Raw genomic sequence first — 14,034 nt, 5'->3', positions numbered from 1 at the left:
TTATAATAAAATAATGTAATAAAGTGCTTAATGATTACCAAGTTTGACTAATTGGTATATTAATCCATATCTTGGGTGTATTTATCACACCCTTTTTTTTTGAAATTATACTTTTATTCACAAGCTCACCCCCAAAACCGAGGGCAGCCGAACACAACCAAAAACACCACGAACAAACTAATTACAAGAGTTTAAAAGAACACCAATCGTTCCATGAAATACCTCTATTTCTAGGTCTATACCAAAGAAATCCCATCACTTTAACGTCGTTAAAGATGTCCGCAGTGTTCTTATTAATGTTATTGAATCTCTTATCGTTTCTTGCCTTCCAAATGCACAAACATCCCACCATTATAATACCATGAAGAGCATCCATGGCAACCTTCTCTAAGCCGGAATATTCGTAGATTGACAGCAGATCACGAATAGAAAAGGCAAATATCGGACTGATTTTGCACCACATACTAATCAAATACCACAAATTAGAGGCCACCGAACAAGAGCACTTTCACGACGATAAAGTTGGTTATATAATTCTAGACGCCACCCATGCATTGTCTCTTATCCGGCCGCAGACATACTAATGTTGCTTCATATAGGTTTTATAATTAATAAAAACATTTATCTTTTTTTTTCAAAGCACCATAGCTTTATAAATGTTATTTAGAATTGTTTTTGCTGATACGAAGCACCATAGCTTTATATATTAATCATCTTAAATTAAAAAACTAAAACATTTATATGACAAACTGTTGTTTTTAATATTTTTACACATTTCAGACCACTTTTTATTCAACTTGATTGGTTTAAAAGTTGAATAATTTATTCAAAAACATTTGTCAAGTCTGTGTGTTATAACAAAGATTAAGAAAACTCATTACATAAAAGTTTGATTGTATAAAAAAATACTTTATTTTTTTAAAGTAAAAAATTAAAAAAACAAAATAGAAATATAAAAGCTAAAAACTAATAATTGTAATTAATAATTAAAAAATAAAACAGAAATATTAGGTAATTAATGCCAGCACTTAAAAAATAATATAAAAGCTAAAAACTAATAATTGTAATTAATAATTAAAAATTAAAATAGAAATATTAGGTAATTAATGCTTTAGATAATTAATATTAGGGTAAATAACCGAGTCCTTGTGTTTTTGTGGTTTTAACTAGTTGAGTCCAAAAGCAAAAAGTTTAACGACCTGAGTCCCTATAAGCATTTTCATTAACCAATTGAGTCCTTTTGGGTCCAAATTTTAACTTTTTGAGTCCAATTTTTTGGACTCAAATCGTTATAAAATGAACAAAATTGGACTCAAAATGTTATAAAATAAATAGCTAGGGACTCAGGACGTTAAACTTTTTGATTTTGGACGCAAGTGGTTAAAACCACTAAAACACAGGGACTTAAAAAGTAATTTACTCTTAATATTAGCACTTTTCTCTTTCCTACCCACCCTTCTCTCTCCTGAAAAGTTGACTTTTAAGTCAATAAGTTGGTTGGAAAAGCTTAGTCAAACATGCACTATAAAAGTACAATCTTCCCCATCATCTCATGCATTCAAATCCTCCATAAACAATGGCTACTTACATCAAATCCACTCATCTTAACAAATGGGGTGCTATATTTCTTGCTTTTTCTCTATACATGTCTTTTCTTGGTTGTGTTTATGAAGCTAGGATTTACACGGGCAAAGGGGCATTTGTCCGAACCAAAGGCTCAAACTTTGTTGTCAACGGTTCGCCTTTTTTGTTCAATGGTTTTAATGCCTATTGGATGATGAATGTAGCCGCTGATCCAAGTGAACGATACAAAGTTAGCCAAGTCCTACAAGACGCTGCAAATGCTGGCCTTTCGGTTTGTCGCACATGGGCTTTCGCCGATGGTGGTGGTTATAACGCGTTACAAATTACGCCAGGAGTATATAATGAACTTGTATTTCAGGTCCAACCATCTTTTATAATTATTATATTGGCATAGCAAAAAAGGACGGGTTTTTTTTTTTATTACATTTTACTAACAAAAAAATGTGGCATTTAATTTTTTTTACATAGGGATTGGATTTTGTGGTGGCAGAAGCAAGAAAATATGGTATTCGGTTGATATTAAGTTTTGTTAATAATTTTAAAGACTTTGGAGGGAGACCACAATATGTTGAGTGGGCTAGAAACTCAGGCGTTCAAGTCAGCAGTTATGATGATTTCTACACAAATCCTATAGTTAAAGGGTATTACAAAAATCATGTTCAAGTAAGTACAAAATAATTTATTTTTTATGTATCCAATTCAAATATGTTTTTATGGTAACTTATATGTAATATTATGAATGCAGAGTGTTATAACAAGAATCAATAAAATCACCCAAATCGCGTATAGTCAAGACCCCGCGATCATGGCATGGGAACTCATTAACGAGCCACGGTCTCAATCTGATTACTCCGGACGAACTATTAATGTTGGTGACTTTAACTATTACATGTTTTTGGAAGTTATAATTCTATGATGTTTAACTTATGCTTTTCTTTAGGATTGGGTTCAAGAAATGGCTTTGTTTGTTAAGTCATTGGATCGATATCATTTGTTGGAGATCGGTATGGAAGGCTTTTATGGAGACACAATGCCGGAAAGAAAACAAATAAACCCGGGGTACCAAGTTGGAACCGATTTCATCAGCAACAATCTTATTAGGGAAATTGATTTCGCCACGATACATGCCTATCCTCCTAAATGGTATTAATTCTATAAGTTTTATGTTCTTTCTCTATATGGAAAAAAAAAAAAGAAGCCCTACAAGTAATGGAAATGTGGTGTATGTATCTTATGTGTAACTCCATCAAATTTTTATTAAAAAGAATGAAATAATACAAAACTGTATGCAGGTTGTCTGGAAAAGATGAAGATTCTCAAATGGCATTTATGCAAAGATGGATGTGGAGTCATTTCAAAGATTCAAGAACTATCCTAAAGAAGCCATTAGTGATAGCTGAATTTGGGAAGTCAAGCAAAGATCCAGGTTATAACATTCACAAAAGGGATTCATACATGAGAGATGTTTATAGAAACATTTACATGGAGGCAAGAAGTGGAGGGACTGTTGGTGGTGGTTTAGTGTGGCAGCTTATGGCGGATGGGATGGGTTCCTACGGCGATGGGTACGAAATTATCTTGTCTGAAAACCCGTCCACGGACAACAAAGCGAATTCTAGAATCAGGGCATTTTTCGTTAGATTTTTTTTTTTTTTGCTTAAGATCCTAATAAATGGAAATATGATAACACCCATGTTTTATATACTATTTCTAAGATGAACAAAGCCATTCCTAAGTATACTGATTATTTGATCTTCTCAGATGAACAAAACCATTCCTAAGTACACTGATTATTTGATCTTCTTGACAAAACTTATAATTAAACTAAGTTAAACCCAAAATCACCTATACAAATTCAATTGGTGAAAAAAAAATACAAAGATAAATGGCATAATTTTTTATCCCAAGACTTTCTAAGTGTCTACATATTCACAAACCCTAGTCCCTATTTACACACCCTCATATAAGCCTCGTATAGGTCTACACGTCATGTATAACATTTTTTCAATTTCCAAGAGAATCTCTGATTATGTCATTTTTTGTCTTATATGCCCTATATGTCTCGTGTAGGCCTATATGAGGCGTATAGACGAAAAAGACCATTTTACTCCTGAGTTAGACCTAAACTGGGGGTAAATTGGTCTTTTTTGCCTCTCTTATATGCCTAGTATAGGCCTGTATGAGGTGTATGTATATAATGGGGTTTTTTTTAAAACACTTTTATAAATGGCAAATTACCATTTTAGCCCTGAGTTAGGCCTAGACTGGGGACAAAACAGGGCTATAATGGTCTTTTGGACCACACTATACGCCCAGTTTAGCCCTATATGCGGCATATATTTTTTATTTTTTTTGTTTTCTCTTTTTAATTTCCATAACACTAATATTAATTATAAAAACTCATATTAATATCAATAACACTAATATTAATTATAAAAAAACTCATATTAATTATATTAACTCGTATAGGCCTGTAGGTGTAGTATAGGTCTCTCGTAGAACTATAGGTGTGGTTTAGGTCTCGTATAGGCCTATACAGGTGTTGTATCATATCCTGTATTTGTTATTTTTATTTATTAAAATAGAAAACTTTTTTTTGTATAAAAGTTTGCTAAAACGATTAATATTGTATAAAATGTTTGTTAAAAAAAAACCCTTATATACGCCCCATATAGGCCTATACGTGGCATATATGGTGCATGAGTCATATACGAGATCCATACGAGGGGTCCTATATGCCCCGTATAGGCCTATACGAGGCATATAGAAACCAGAACTGACATGAGTCAACACTGAGTTTGATGTAACCCTATATACCGTGTATAGGCCTATACGAAGCGAGACAAAGGGTGTGTGAATAGTTTGAGCCATTTCTAATTATAAGCCCCTTAAATGTAAGGACCCTAAATGTTTACTTATTTTTATACAGTCCAGCAACCGTTGTATCCGGTTCTAAGCCTTGCTTGTGATATTGAATTTGATCACATCGGAGGGCGTTCATTGGTGGCACACCATCTCATGGCCATCGTCGTCGTCATCATCGTAATGAAATCAATCGCAATGAAAAAACAGTTCAAAAATTAAATATTTATAAATTTGGATTAGAATCAAATACAAAGGCTCCTAATTGAACATGTCTAGACGATGAGTCTAGTATGTTATTAGAGCCTTTCTCGGAGCAAGAGATTAAAAACGTTGTTTTTGAGTGTGGAGACGATTGGGCGCCGGGCCCTGACAAGTTTAACTTTAGATTTATAGAACACTTTTGGGAGGTTTTCAAAGATGATTTTTCGAGGATCTTCGCCTGGTTTTACAATAATGGAAAGATTAGCAATGGTAGTGGGGCGTCATTCATTGCTCTAATTCCCAAAGTTCATGATCCAGTTTCGCTAAATAATTATAGGCCGATCAATTTGGTTGGGGTTATAAGTAAGTCGATATCTAAAGTTTTGGCTAATCGAATGAGGAAAGTCTTGGATGGTGTTATTTCGGATTCGCAGTCGGCGTTCCTTAAAGGTAGATTCATTTTGGACGGTCCTCTCATTGTTAATAAGCTTATCTCATGGATTAAAAAAAGGAGATCGAAAGCGTTCTTTCTTAAAATCGATTTCAAGAAAGCCTACGACAATGTGAATTGGAGGTTTGTGATTAACACGCTTCGTCAAATGGGATTTCCAATCAAGTGGTGTGAAATGATAATGGGTGTTCTTTCCTCAGCAAGTTCCTCGGTCCTGGTGATCGGGGCTCCGACTTTTATGTTTAGATGCGAGAAAGGTATGAGGCAAGGGGACCCGCTATCTCCGTTTCTTTTCTTAGTTGTTATCGAGGCTTTATCTTGTATGCTTTGTAGTGCTAAAGAGGCGGGAGCTATTAAAGGCATTGTTACTCCTAATAACGGTCCAGTCATTAGCCATCTTTTGTATGCGGATAACGCCATTGTTATGGGGGAATGGTCTAAAAGTGAAGTCAAGAACATAGATCGGATTCTCAGGTGTTTCTATATTTGCTTGGGGCTCAAGATAAACATTGATAAATCTAATTTATATGGTATTGGGGTTGGTATGGAAGAAATTGGGGAAATGGCCAGTGAAGTGGGATGCAAGCCGGACTCTCCCCCATTCAAGTATCTCGGCTTGAAAGTGGGAGCTAACATGAATAGGATCATCAATTGGCAACCGGTGTACGATTCTTTTCGTGCCCGTTTTGCCAAATGGAAGTCTAATCTGTTATCCATTGGGGGAAGAGTGGTTATTATCAAATCGGTTATGGAGAGTCTTCCAAACTACTATTTTTCGCTTTACAAAGCCCCTAAGAAGGTGATTCAGGACTTGGAAGCTATGATAAAAAAGTTTTTATGGGGAGGCTCCATCGAGGAAAGGAAGATGCATTGGGTGGCGTGGGATCGGGTTGCTTGTCACAAAAAAGACGGTGGGATAGGTTTGAATAAGCTCAACGATGTTAATATGTCTCTCTTATCTAAGTGGGGATGGCGATATAAAACGAAGGAGAATAACTTGTGGAAAAGGATTATTGATGCCCTTCATTTTAGTCGAGTGGGATGGGAATGCATTCCTTTCAAGAAGTCTCTTAACGGTGTTTGGAACGATATTGCCAAGGTGTTCATTAATACTAAGGCTAAAGGGTTACCTCTTCAGAACTTCATCATAAAGGTGAGGTGGGAGATGGCAATAAAATTTCTTTCTGGCTCGATGTTTGGGTCGCCAACGAGCCGCTCAAACAGTTGTTTCCTAATTTGTTCAGGATTGAAGCGGAGAAACGATGCATGGTTTCGCATCGGATTAGAAGAATTGGTTTGGATATTGAGCTCGTTTGGAATTGGAAGTCGCCGCTGATTGATGCGGAGCTTTTGGTGAACTTCCAGCAACTTTGTGCCTTATTTAATTCGGCCCAGATCTCTGATATTGGTGATAGATGGAAATGGGCCTCCGAGCCGGACGAAGTTTTTTCGGTCAAAAGTGTGAAAAGACTTCTTTATTCGGATGTTTCGAGAGGTTACAGCTTTAAAATGGAATGGTGCAAATGGGTTCCCGCGAAATGTAATATTCACGCTTGGAGAGTGGGATTGGATAGAATTCCTACCTCCGTCGCCTTAAGAAACAGAAATATTCAGGTTGGTGAGTCTTCATGTCGGCTGTGTAATTCGGATGATGAATCGACTGATCACTTGTTCTCGGCTTGTCTTGTTGCGCCGAATGTTTGGAACGGTATTAGTACGTGGTGTAAAATTCCCAATATTTTCGCATTTGAAGCTAAGGATCTTTTTTGCATTCACAAGGATCTCGGAGTATCGGAAAGGAAGAAACACGCGGTTCAAGGTATTATTATTATTGCTTGTTGGAGTTTGTGGCGCGCAAGGAATAATTTGGTTTTTTCTAATAAGCCGGTCAGGGTAGATAAAATTATTAGTGACGTGAAAGCGTTAGGGTTTCTTTGGTTTGTAAATAGATCCAAGTACAAAGGGTTAGAGTGGGGAGAGTGGTGCTCTTTTGTTAATATGTAATTTTTTGTGTAGTGTTCGGTTGGCCCGGTTTGGGTCGGCTTGGTGGTAATGAAGTTTACTTTTGTTTAGTTACGGAAAATTAACTTACGTATCCGATTAACCATTAAAGCATATCCTTTGTTTAATTACATCAATTAAACTCGTCCAGCAACACGTTATCCCTATCTCCATTTCCCCATCCTAGTATCCTATACTAATGTTTTAAAAACCGGTTCAAAAATAAATTGATAAATATGTGTTTTATTTTTTTAGCGGCAGAAGTGTCTTTCTTAAAGGCAGATGTGTTTTTCTAAAATCCGCAGATCAAATATTTTGTAGGGACGTATTATTTTGTCGGGTCGTATTATTGGCACACCTAACATTCTTAAATCGACACCTTCAATACGGGTCGTATAGGCCTGTACGACCCGTATAAGGCTCATTACAATTCCCCAGGCTAGTCAAAGGCTGACACTGTCGTCACCTATTAACCCTATACACATCATATAGACCTATACGATACGTATTAAGTACGAGCTTAGATAGAAAGTGATGGATGTGAATATTACGTCAGCCCTATACGGATTGTATAGGGCTATACGGCACCGTATTGGTATATAAAAAACCATTTCAATCTTCTGCCTTTATAAACAACGAAGGAGACAATGAATTTTCATTGTTTCTTCTTCGCTTCTTTTTTTGTTTCGACAAACGGTTCCACCATGTCTTGGCTTGATCTCAACTACGTTTTTGGCGAGTCGTCTAACAAAAATACGAGCACGTTTATTATGGAAAGTAGTGTGGTATAGTATTTATTAACTTGTTTTGTGTGTTTTGTTTATGAAATTCTTACCATTTACTTGTTTTAGGAGGGGCCTCCTGTCCCTAATTCTTACAATGTGAGAGGAAATGATGATTAGGCGGAGGAAGTCGTGTCCGGCTTTCGTTCCCATCATAAGGAATCGTTGATGCCAGACCTCAACGAGTTAGTATTTATTTACTTATTTGTATTCGGCGGTAAATTTACCTTTACCGTTTACCCGTTGGTTTTTTTAGTTTGTTGTGCCACGCGAAATGTTGTTGCCAGATCTGAACTAGGTAAACATTTATATACTTATTATTCAGGCTATTGTGCCTAGCGGTGATCATGGTTACGGGTGTCTGGATTATGAAGCCGGTTACGGTGCCTTGTACGTACAGGAAGACTATGGCAATAACTTTTTCGTTAGTGGTGCCTCGTGCGTACAACAAGACGTTGGTGAGCCTTCTTACGCACAAGAGTCATTGGGTGACGAGCAACCCACTTACTATGAAGTTTCGTACAAAACTGATCAGGTATAGATGATATATATTTTGTTAAAAATATTACTATAAATGTCATATATATTTTTAAAATGTATTATAAATGTTATATATTTTTTTGTTAAAAAATTATTATAAGTGTTATATTTATTTTTCGCTTAGGATTTTATATCCCGCAATGAGTTGGAACGTTGGGTAAAAAGAAGGAGTTTAGCCAATGGATACGTTATTGTTACTAGACAGTCCAAGGATCATTGGACATGGCTCCAACGTTGTCGTAGCGGCAAGCATGAGAGTAAGGCCACGCTTCGAAAAAGCGACAGCAAAAAATGCAGATGCCCTTTTATGGTGATAGGTTGTCTCGACCAAAGTCGTCGAGTTTGGTGGATAGATTATCTGCACAAAAAATATACCCAGAAGCATAACCACGACCCTGCTGAACATCTGAACATCTGGAGGGTTACGTGTATGCCCAGAGACTTACTCCTAATGAGTTTAGATTGATGCAAGAGCTGACAGATCAAAATATACAGCCCCATACAATCTGGAAAGCATTACAGAACCCTGAAAACAAATGTGTTCCGAAGGATATACACAACGCTCTCCAAAAGATTAGGGCGTCAAAGTTCGATATAAAACGACTCCCACGCAGAAACTCGAACTAATTCTATAGGAGAAAAAGATGACATATTACATACAGGCGGAAACTTCCACCAAATGTCATTGAGAATATATTTTTCTGTCACGACAAGCCCTTTGAAATGTGACAGGCATTCCTGCATGTCCTTATGATCGACGCGACCTACAAAACTAACATGTACAATCTTCCATTTTAGCAAGTTGTGGGTATGACATCGACAAACCAAACCTTTTGTGTTGCGTATGCATTTCTTCCAAACGAGCAGGAGGTAACGTACGGTGAAACCTGGAGAGGATCAGGTCTATGTTGCACGAGTGTATGGACCACGTGTTATTCTTACAGACAGAGACCAAGCATTGATAAACGCGTGTAAAAAAATATTTCCTGCCGCACATAGATATCTTTGTAGGTTGCACATCTTGTAGAATATCGTAAAACACTATAAGAATTCCTTTACTCAACCAAATTGGATATGTTATATTTTTCAGATGTTTTTGATTACATGTGGGATAACTCGTTAAATACGTCCCGCTATAAATTTGTATCTGTATGGACCAATCAATGTTAACCTTTTACCAAAATACGACAAATAGAGCTGAAGGCGCAAATGCTGCATTTAAAAAAAAAATTACTACACCTAAATGCAGTCTGGAAACCCTTGTGAAAAAGGTGGACACCTTAGTATTAAAACAATATACACAAATAAAGAAACGTTTGGAAGAATGTAACACCAAGCGAATGAACCACCACCTTGAGATTCCTTTGTTTCGCAACCTACTTTGTAAAGTTTTCATTCATGCTCTTAACCTACTAGAAAACGGGCTAACACGAAAACTATGCACGTTGCGGTCATTTGGATCAACATGTGGCTCCCAGCTGTACACGGGTTGCGGGTTGTTATGTGTCTGTCGTCTAGAGAGATTGCAAAATAGAGGTACTTATAAGCTTATAAAAAGAGTCTTATTATATTAATTTAGTATGCATGCGTAATGTTTTTTTGGTTTGCAGAACGCATTATTGAGCTCGATGATATAGACATTTTCTGGAGTAAACTTGACCTGGATCCATCAACAAATGATGATGAAGACGTTGATATAGAAAAATAATTCGAAGATGTGAAATAGAAAATGTGTTCCCAAGCCCCGCAAGTGAAGAAAAGCATCATATCGAAGCTCAAGACGGTGATAACCCCATTTATGAGAGACAAAAAACCGCCTGTACAAGAAAAACACTCGCGGGCATCCAACGTCCAAGGTACAACAACAAAGAAGAGAACAAGATGCTAGACATAGCTCAGTTGGGCCTTCCGAACAAAGCAGGTGTGGCCATCCTTGACACAGCTCTTATGTACAGTCGCAAGATTCTCTAATACCATCTACTTCTGCAATGTCTTAAAAGCCTCAAAAGTCGTTAATGCGACATAGTTGTAACAACTCTCACTAAAATTATTACTTATTATGTTAATTGTCCAATAAAGAAACCCTAATTGAGAAACCCAAGTAATCCTGCATAAACCCTAAAATTTTCATAACAAATCAGAATCAGGATCAGGGCCCCTAAAACTCGCGGAGGGGGGGGGGGGTAAACCCTAGCTGACGATTATCTAAACAATTTGCTGTAGGAAATGAATTTAGTCGAACGACCAACTCAGCTGAGCTACCCATGAACGTGGCCACCCTATGCTAGAACTAGACCTGTCGCGACACGCGACAGGACCAGTGGTCCCTATCGCGACACGCGGGGGAACCCATTTTTCAGATATAAATAGAGGGGGTTGGCACTTGAATTCTGGCGTTAGTTCGAGGTTCAAATTCCAATTATACGTTGAGATATCACTTATTTACTACAAACACACACGAATCACTAAAAGCTGCCGCGATAAACAGGGTAATAACTCGATCGCTATTACGATTCAAGGTCCGATCGATTGAAACTATCCAACGAATGTTTAAGTGCTGCTCAAATTGGGTTTATACTTTGTCATTCGTCGTTAATTCGATGGCTGTTTAAGTATCGCACTTTGTCATTTGTTGTGAGGGTTTAATCTCGTGAGTTGTCGTAAATGTTGTATTAGTTACTAACCCAGTTCGTGTGCATTGTTATTTAAATTAGGTTAAACAGGCTAATCAGTAGACTAAACTCCGCTCGCATAAATCTGCAATGTGAGTCATTCTCTTTTTACCAAACTTGCTTTCAAAATCATGTTTGTTTTCAAAGTTATAATTACAGGGATTAAGTCTTTGTAGTCTTCATTACAGCCGGTATGTGGGGTCTTGTATACATTACTTGTTATCCGTCACCATTGGATAACGGGTTAGCCAAGGGGTGATATGACCATAGTCACAGACACCATTGGACAACGAGATAGCCAATAGGTGGTCGAGTGACAAATACCGTGGGTATATGGTTGACATGTAGAAACATTGTAATCGCTCTTAATGCTGTAAATTATAACAAAAGTATCGTTTTAGATAAAAAGAATGATTCACTCAGTATTTCCCCGCTGACAAAACCTTTTTCAAACATGTTTCAGGTGATCTGTTGTGATCCAGGAAAAGTTCCGTGAAGCACTACAAGCTTAAGAAAGTGGCTCAATATAAATAAATAAAGAAACATGTTTTGTAAAATAAAGATTTCCCAGTGAAATCACTTTATTGTAAATTACAGGGTTTTATTCCTAAATTATGTAATAAAGTAAACATGCATTTTAAGTATTAAAAGATCCTGTATTAAAGACTTCCGTTGTCACATCAATTAAATACCACGGGTTTCCTGTCCCGCGGCTCCTGACCGGGTCAAACCGGGGCTAGGGCCGTGACAGGAAAAGGTGGTATTAGAGCCACTGATTTAAGCCTATTAAAATATTTGGGGAATACTTAAAATTTCTAAGTGCCATTTTGTGATTACCTGTTTTTAACTGACTATTTGTTAGTTACAGTATGGGTAAACAAAGACTTCGGCTATCTGTCATAAATTAGATGCTTCACCTAAAGAAAAAGGAACTTCCTTAAAATACCCAGCAGATATGGATGAAGGAATATTTGTCAGTAAAGCACAGTTTGAGAAACCACTTTCTCCCAATAAAAGAAGTTTGATTATTAGGAAAAGTCAGGAGAAAGGAAAGAAATCACAACCAAAGGAAGTAAGGTTTAATCCGGAAACCCATGAAATAGGCAATAATCCACCATGGGAAGATAAATTAGATGAAAAATGGGCAGATCTTTATATGTTAGCTACGGTAGCAGTAAATACCAACCTTTAGAAAACTATCAGTACCCTGAACCAGTATTAGCACCTATATTACCTACAAGCCAGAAGCTCTAAAGAAAAGTTTACCCAGTAAATAAATAAGTTACAATAAACCCTAATATGATTTAATTTTCAGTTGTCCTTTGTATTAAATTAGTTACACGGTACGCAATAATACTTAAATGTTCATTTATGAAATTTCGTTATAAAATTTTAACTTAGCATTTTGTGTGCATTTTGCATATATGCTAAACAGCATGAATGAGTTATCTGAAGCCCTTCAGAATCTCAATCTCTATCCTGTACCAATAGAAGTTTCCAACGACTTTACTGGTTACATTGCCGATGTGGAGGAACCTATGGAATTTCAAGCTCCACCTCTGGAGAAAGCAAAGCCTAAGAAAAGAAGAAGATATGTATGATGGAGGAAGGTACGCAGGAGGAAACCAGCAACTAGGAAAATTCCCAAAATAGAAAATCCTATAGATAAAGGAAAAGGGATCGAGATCGGAGAAAGTTCTAGGCCAGCAGGTATAGAAATCGGGGAAAATTCTAGGTAAACGGGAATAGAAATCGGGGAAAGTTCTAAGCAAACTGAAGAATTTCCATTTCAGGAGGAATTAGATCATCTACTGGCAAGCTGTGATATCATTAGACCTATCACCAATAACCTCTACCCTTATCCTGCTGAAACCCAACTTCCAATAAATTTGGAACCAGCTATTCCAGACCCTCTAATCCACGCCCAACCTTTAGGAGAAATGGACGAGTGGTGGACTAACGACTGGCAGTTTCAGAACCTTCTTAATAATCCTTATACTTTTTTCCCTCAGTTCGACCCAGAACCTATACCAAACCCACCAATGAGTAATGAGAACCTAGCCAAACTCTGCCATTTTGGCAAGGAGCTGATAGGTACAGGGAATAGGATCTGGGAAATGGGAGAACAAATCTCCTGGAAGTTCGACGAGAGGGAACGTCGTTACTAAATTGCCAGCTAACAGGGATAGCATGAGGAGGTGTGGTGATAATATATAATAATAATAATAATAATAACAATCTTGTAAAATAGAAATAAAATGTTGTAAAATGACAGTGTGTACGGATGCCTAATATAATCTATAAAAATGGAAGTCGAGAAATCGACAATTTTGGCTATACGTGTGTTGTAAAAAAAAAATTTGTGTGCTTATGTGCAATTGTTTTGTTATATTTAATTATCGATTATTTAACACTAATAATTTACACATATAATAATTACCAGACGCTGGTAATGAACCAGTTAATGAAGTGAATCAATCTGAGCAAAATCAGGAAAATCAATTTATAACCAGGCAAGATATCGAGAATATCGTTGCTCAAGGGATAGCCAATGCTATTCCAGCAATATTGGCTGCTGCTCAGAAACCTGTTGAACCTCAACAAATTATTCCTAGTAAACGTACTCAAGAAGATAACTACAGTAATAGCATAAACGGAGGCGGCAACCATACTAATCATAATAATGATCCACGACAGGCCCCACTCCCTAAGAAAATAAAAGTTGCAACGCCTGGTTGCACTTACAAAGAATTTCTTGCTTGTAAACCAGCTGAATTTGCAGGCAATGAAGGGACGACTGCGACACTGCGTTGGTTAGAGAAAACCGAAGCAGTAATTATGTTAAGTAAATGTGCTGAAGAAGACAAGGTTATGTATGCTTCGCATCTTTTTAAAGAAGGGGCGCTAGAATGGTGGAATACGGTACTTCAAGCCAAAG

The 14,034-nt window shown here is 37.0% G+C and overlaps 1 protein-coding gene across 1 annotated transcript; it reads left to right on the top strand.

The window, feature by feature from the left end:
• Positions 1-1,576: 1,576 nt before the first annotated feature.
• On the top strand, positions 1,577-3,720 carry LOC110888982 (mannan endo-1,4-beta-mannosidase 5). Its single transcript, XM_022136475.1, has 6 exons — positions 1,577-1,942; positions 2,053-2,247; positions 2,330-2,452; positions 2,525-2,727; positions 2,877-3,219; positions 3,655-3,720. The coding sequence occupies exons 1-6, from the start codon at positions 1,577-1,579 to the stop codon at positions 3,718-3,720; spliced, it is 1,296 nt and encodes a 431-aa protein (XP_021992167.1).
• Positions 3,721-14,034: the final 10,314 nt, after the last annotated feature.

This window comes from Helianthus annuus, chromosome 11 (genome assembly GCF_002127325.2).
Source record: "Helianthus annuus cultivar XRQ/B chromosome 11, HanXRQr2.0-SUNRISE, whole genome shotgun sequence".
Classification (NCBI taxonomy): Eukaryota; Viridiplantae; Streptophyta; class Magnoliopsida; order Asterales; family Asteraceae; genus Helianthus; species Helianthus annuus.
This window is presented reverse-complemented; position numbering and strand designations above follow the sequence as displayed.

What these genes read in the sequence shown, in the direction of transcription:
- LOC110888982 (XM_022136475.1), top strand. Translation starts at nt 1,577, where the DNA reads ATGGCTACTTACATCAAATCCACTCATCTTAACAAATGGGGTGCTATA. An exon ending in ATTACAAAAATCATGTTCAA is followed by an intron (nt 2,248 to 2,329) that starts GTAAGTACAAAA and finishes TTATGAATGCAG; the next exon opens with AGTGTTATAACAAGAATCAA. An exon ending in CATGCCTATCCTCCTAAATG is followed by an intron (nt 2,728 to 2,876) that starts GTATTAATTCTA and finishes AACTGTATGCAG; the next exon opens with GTTGTCTGGAAAAGATGAAG.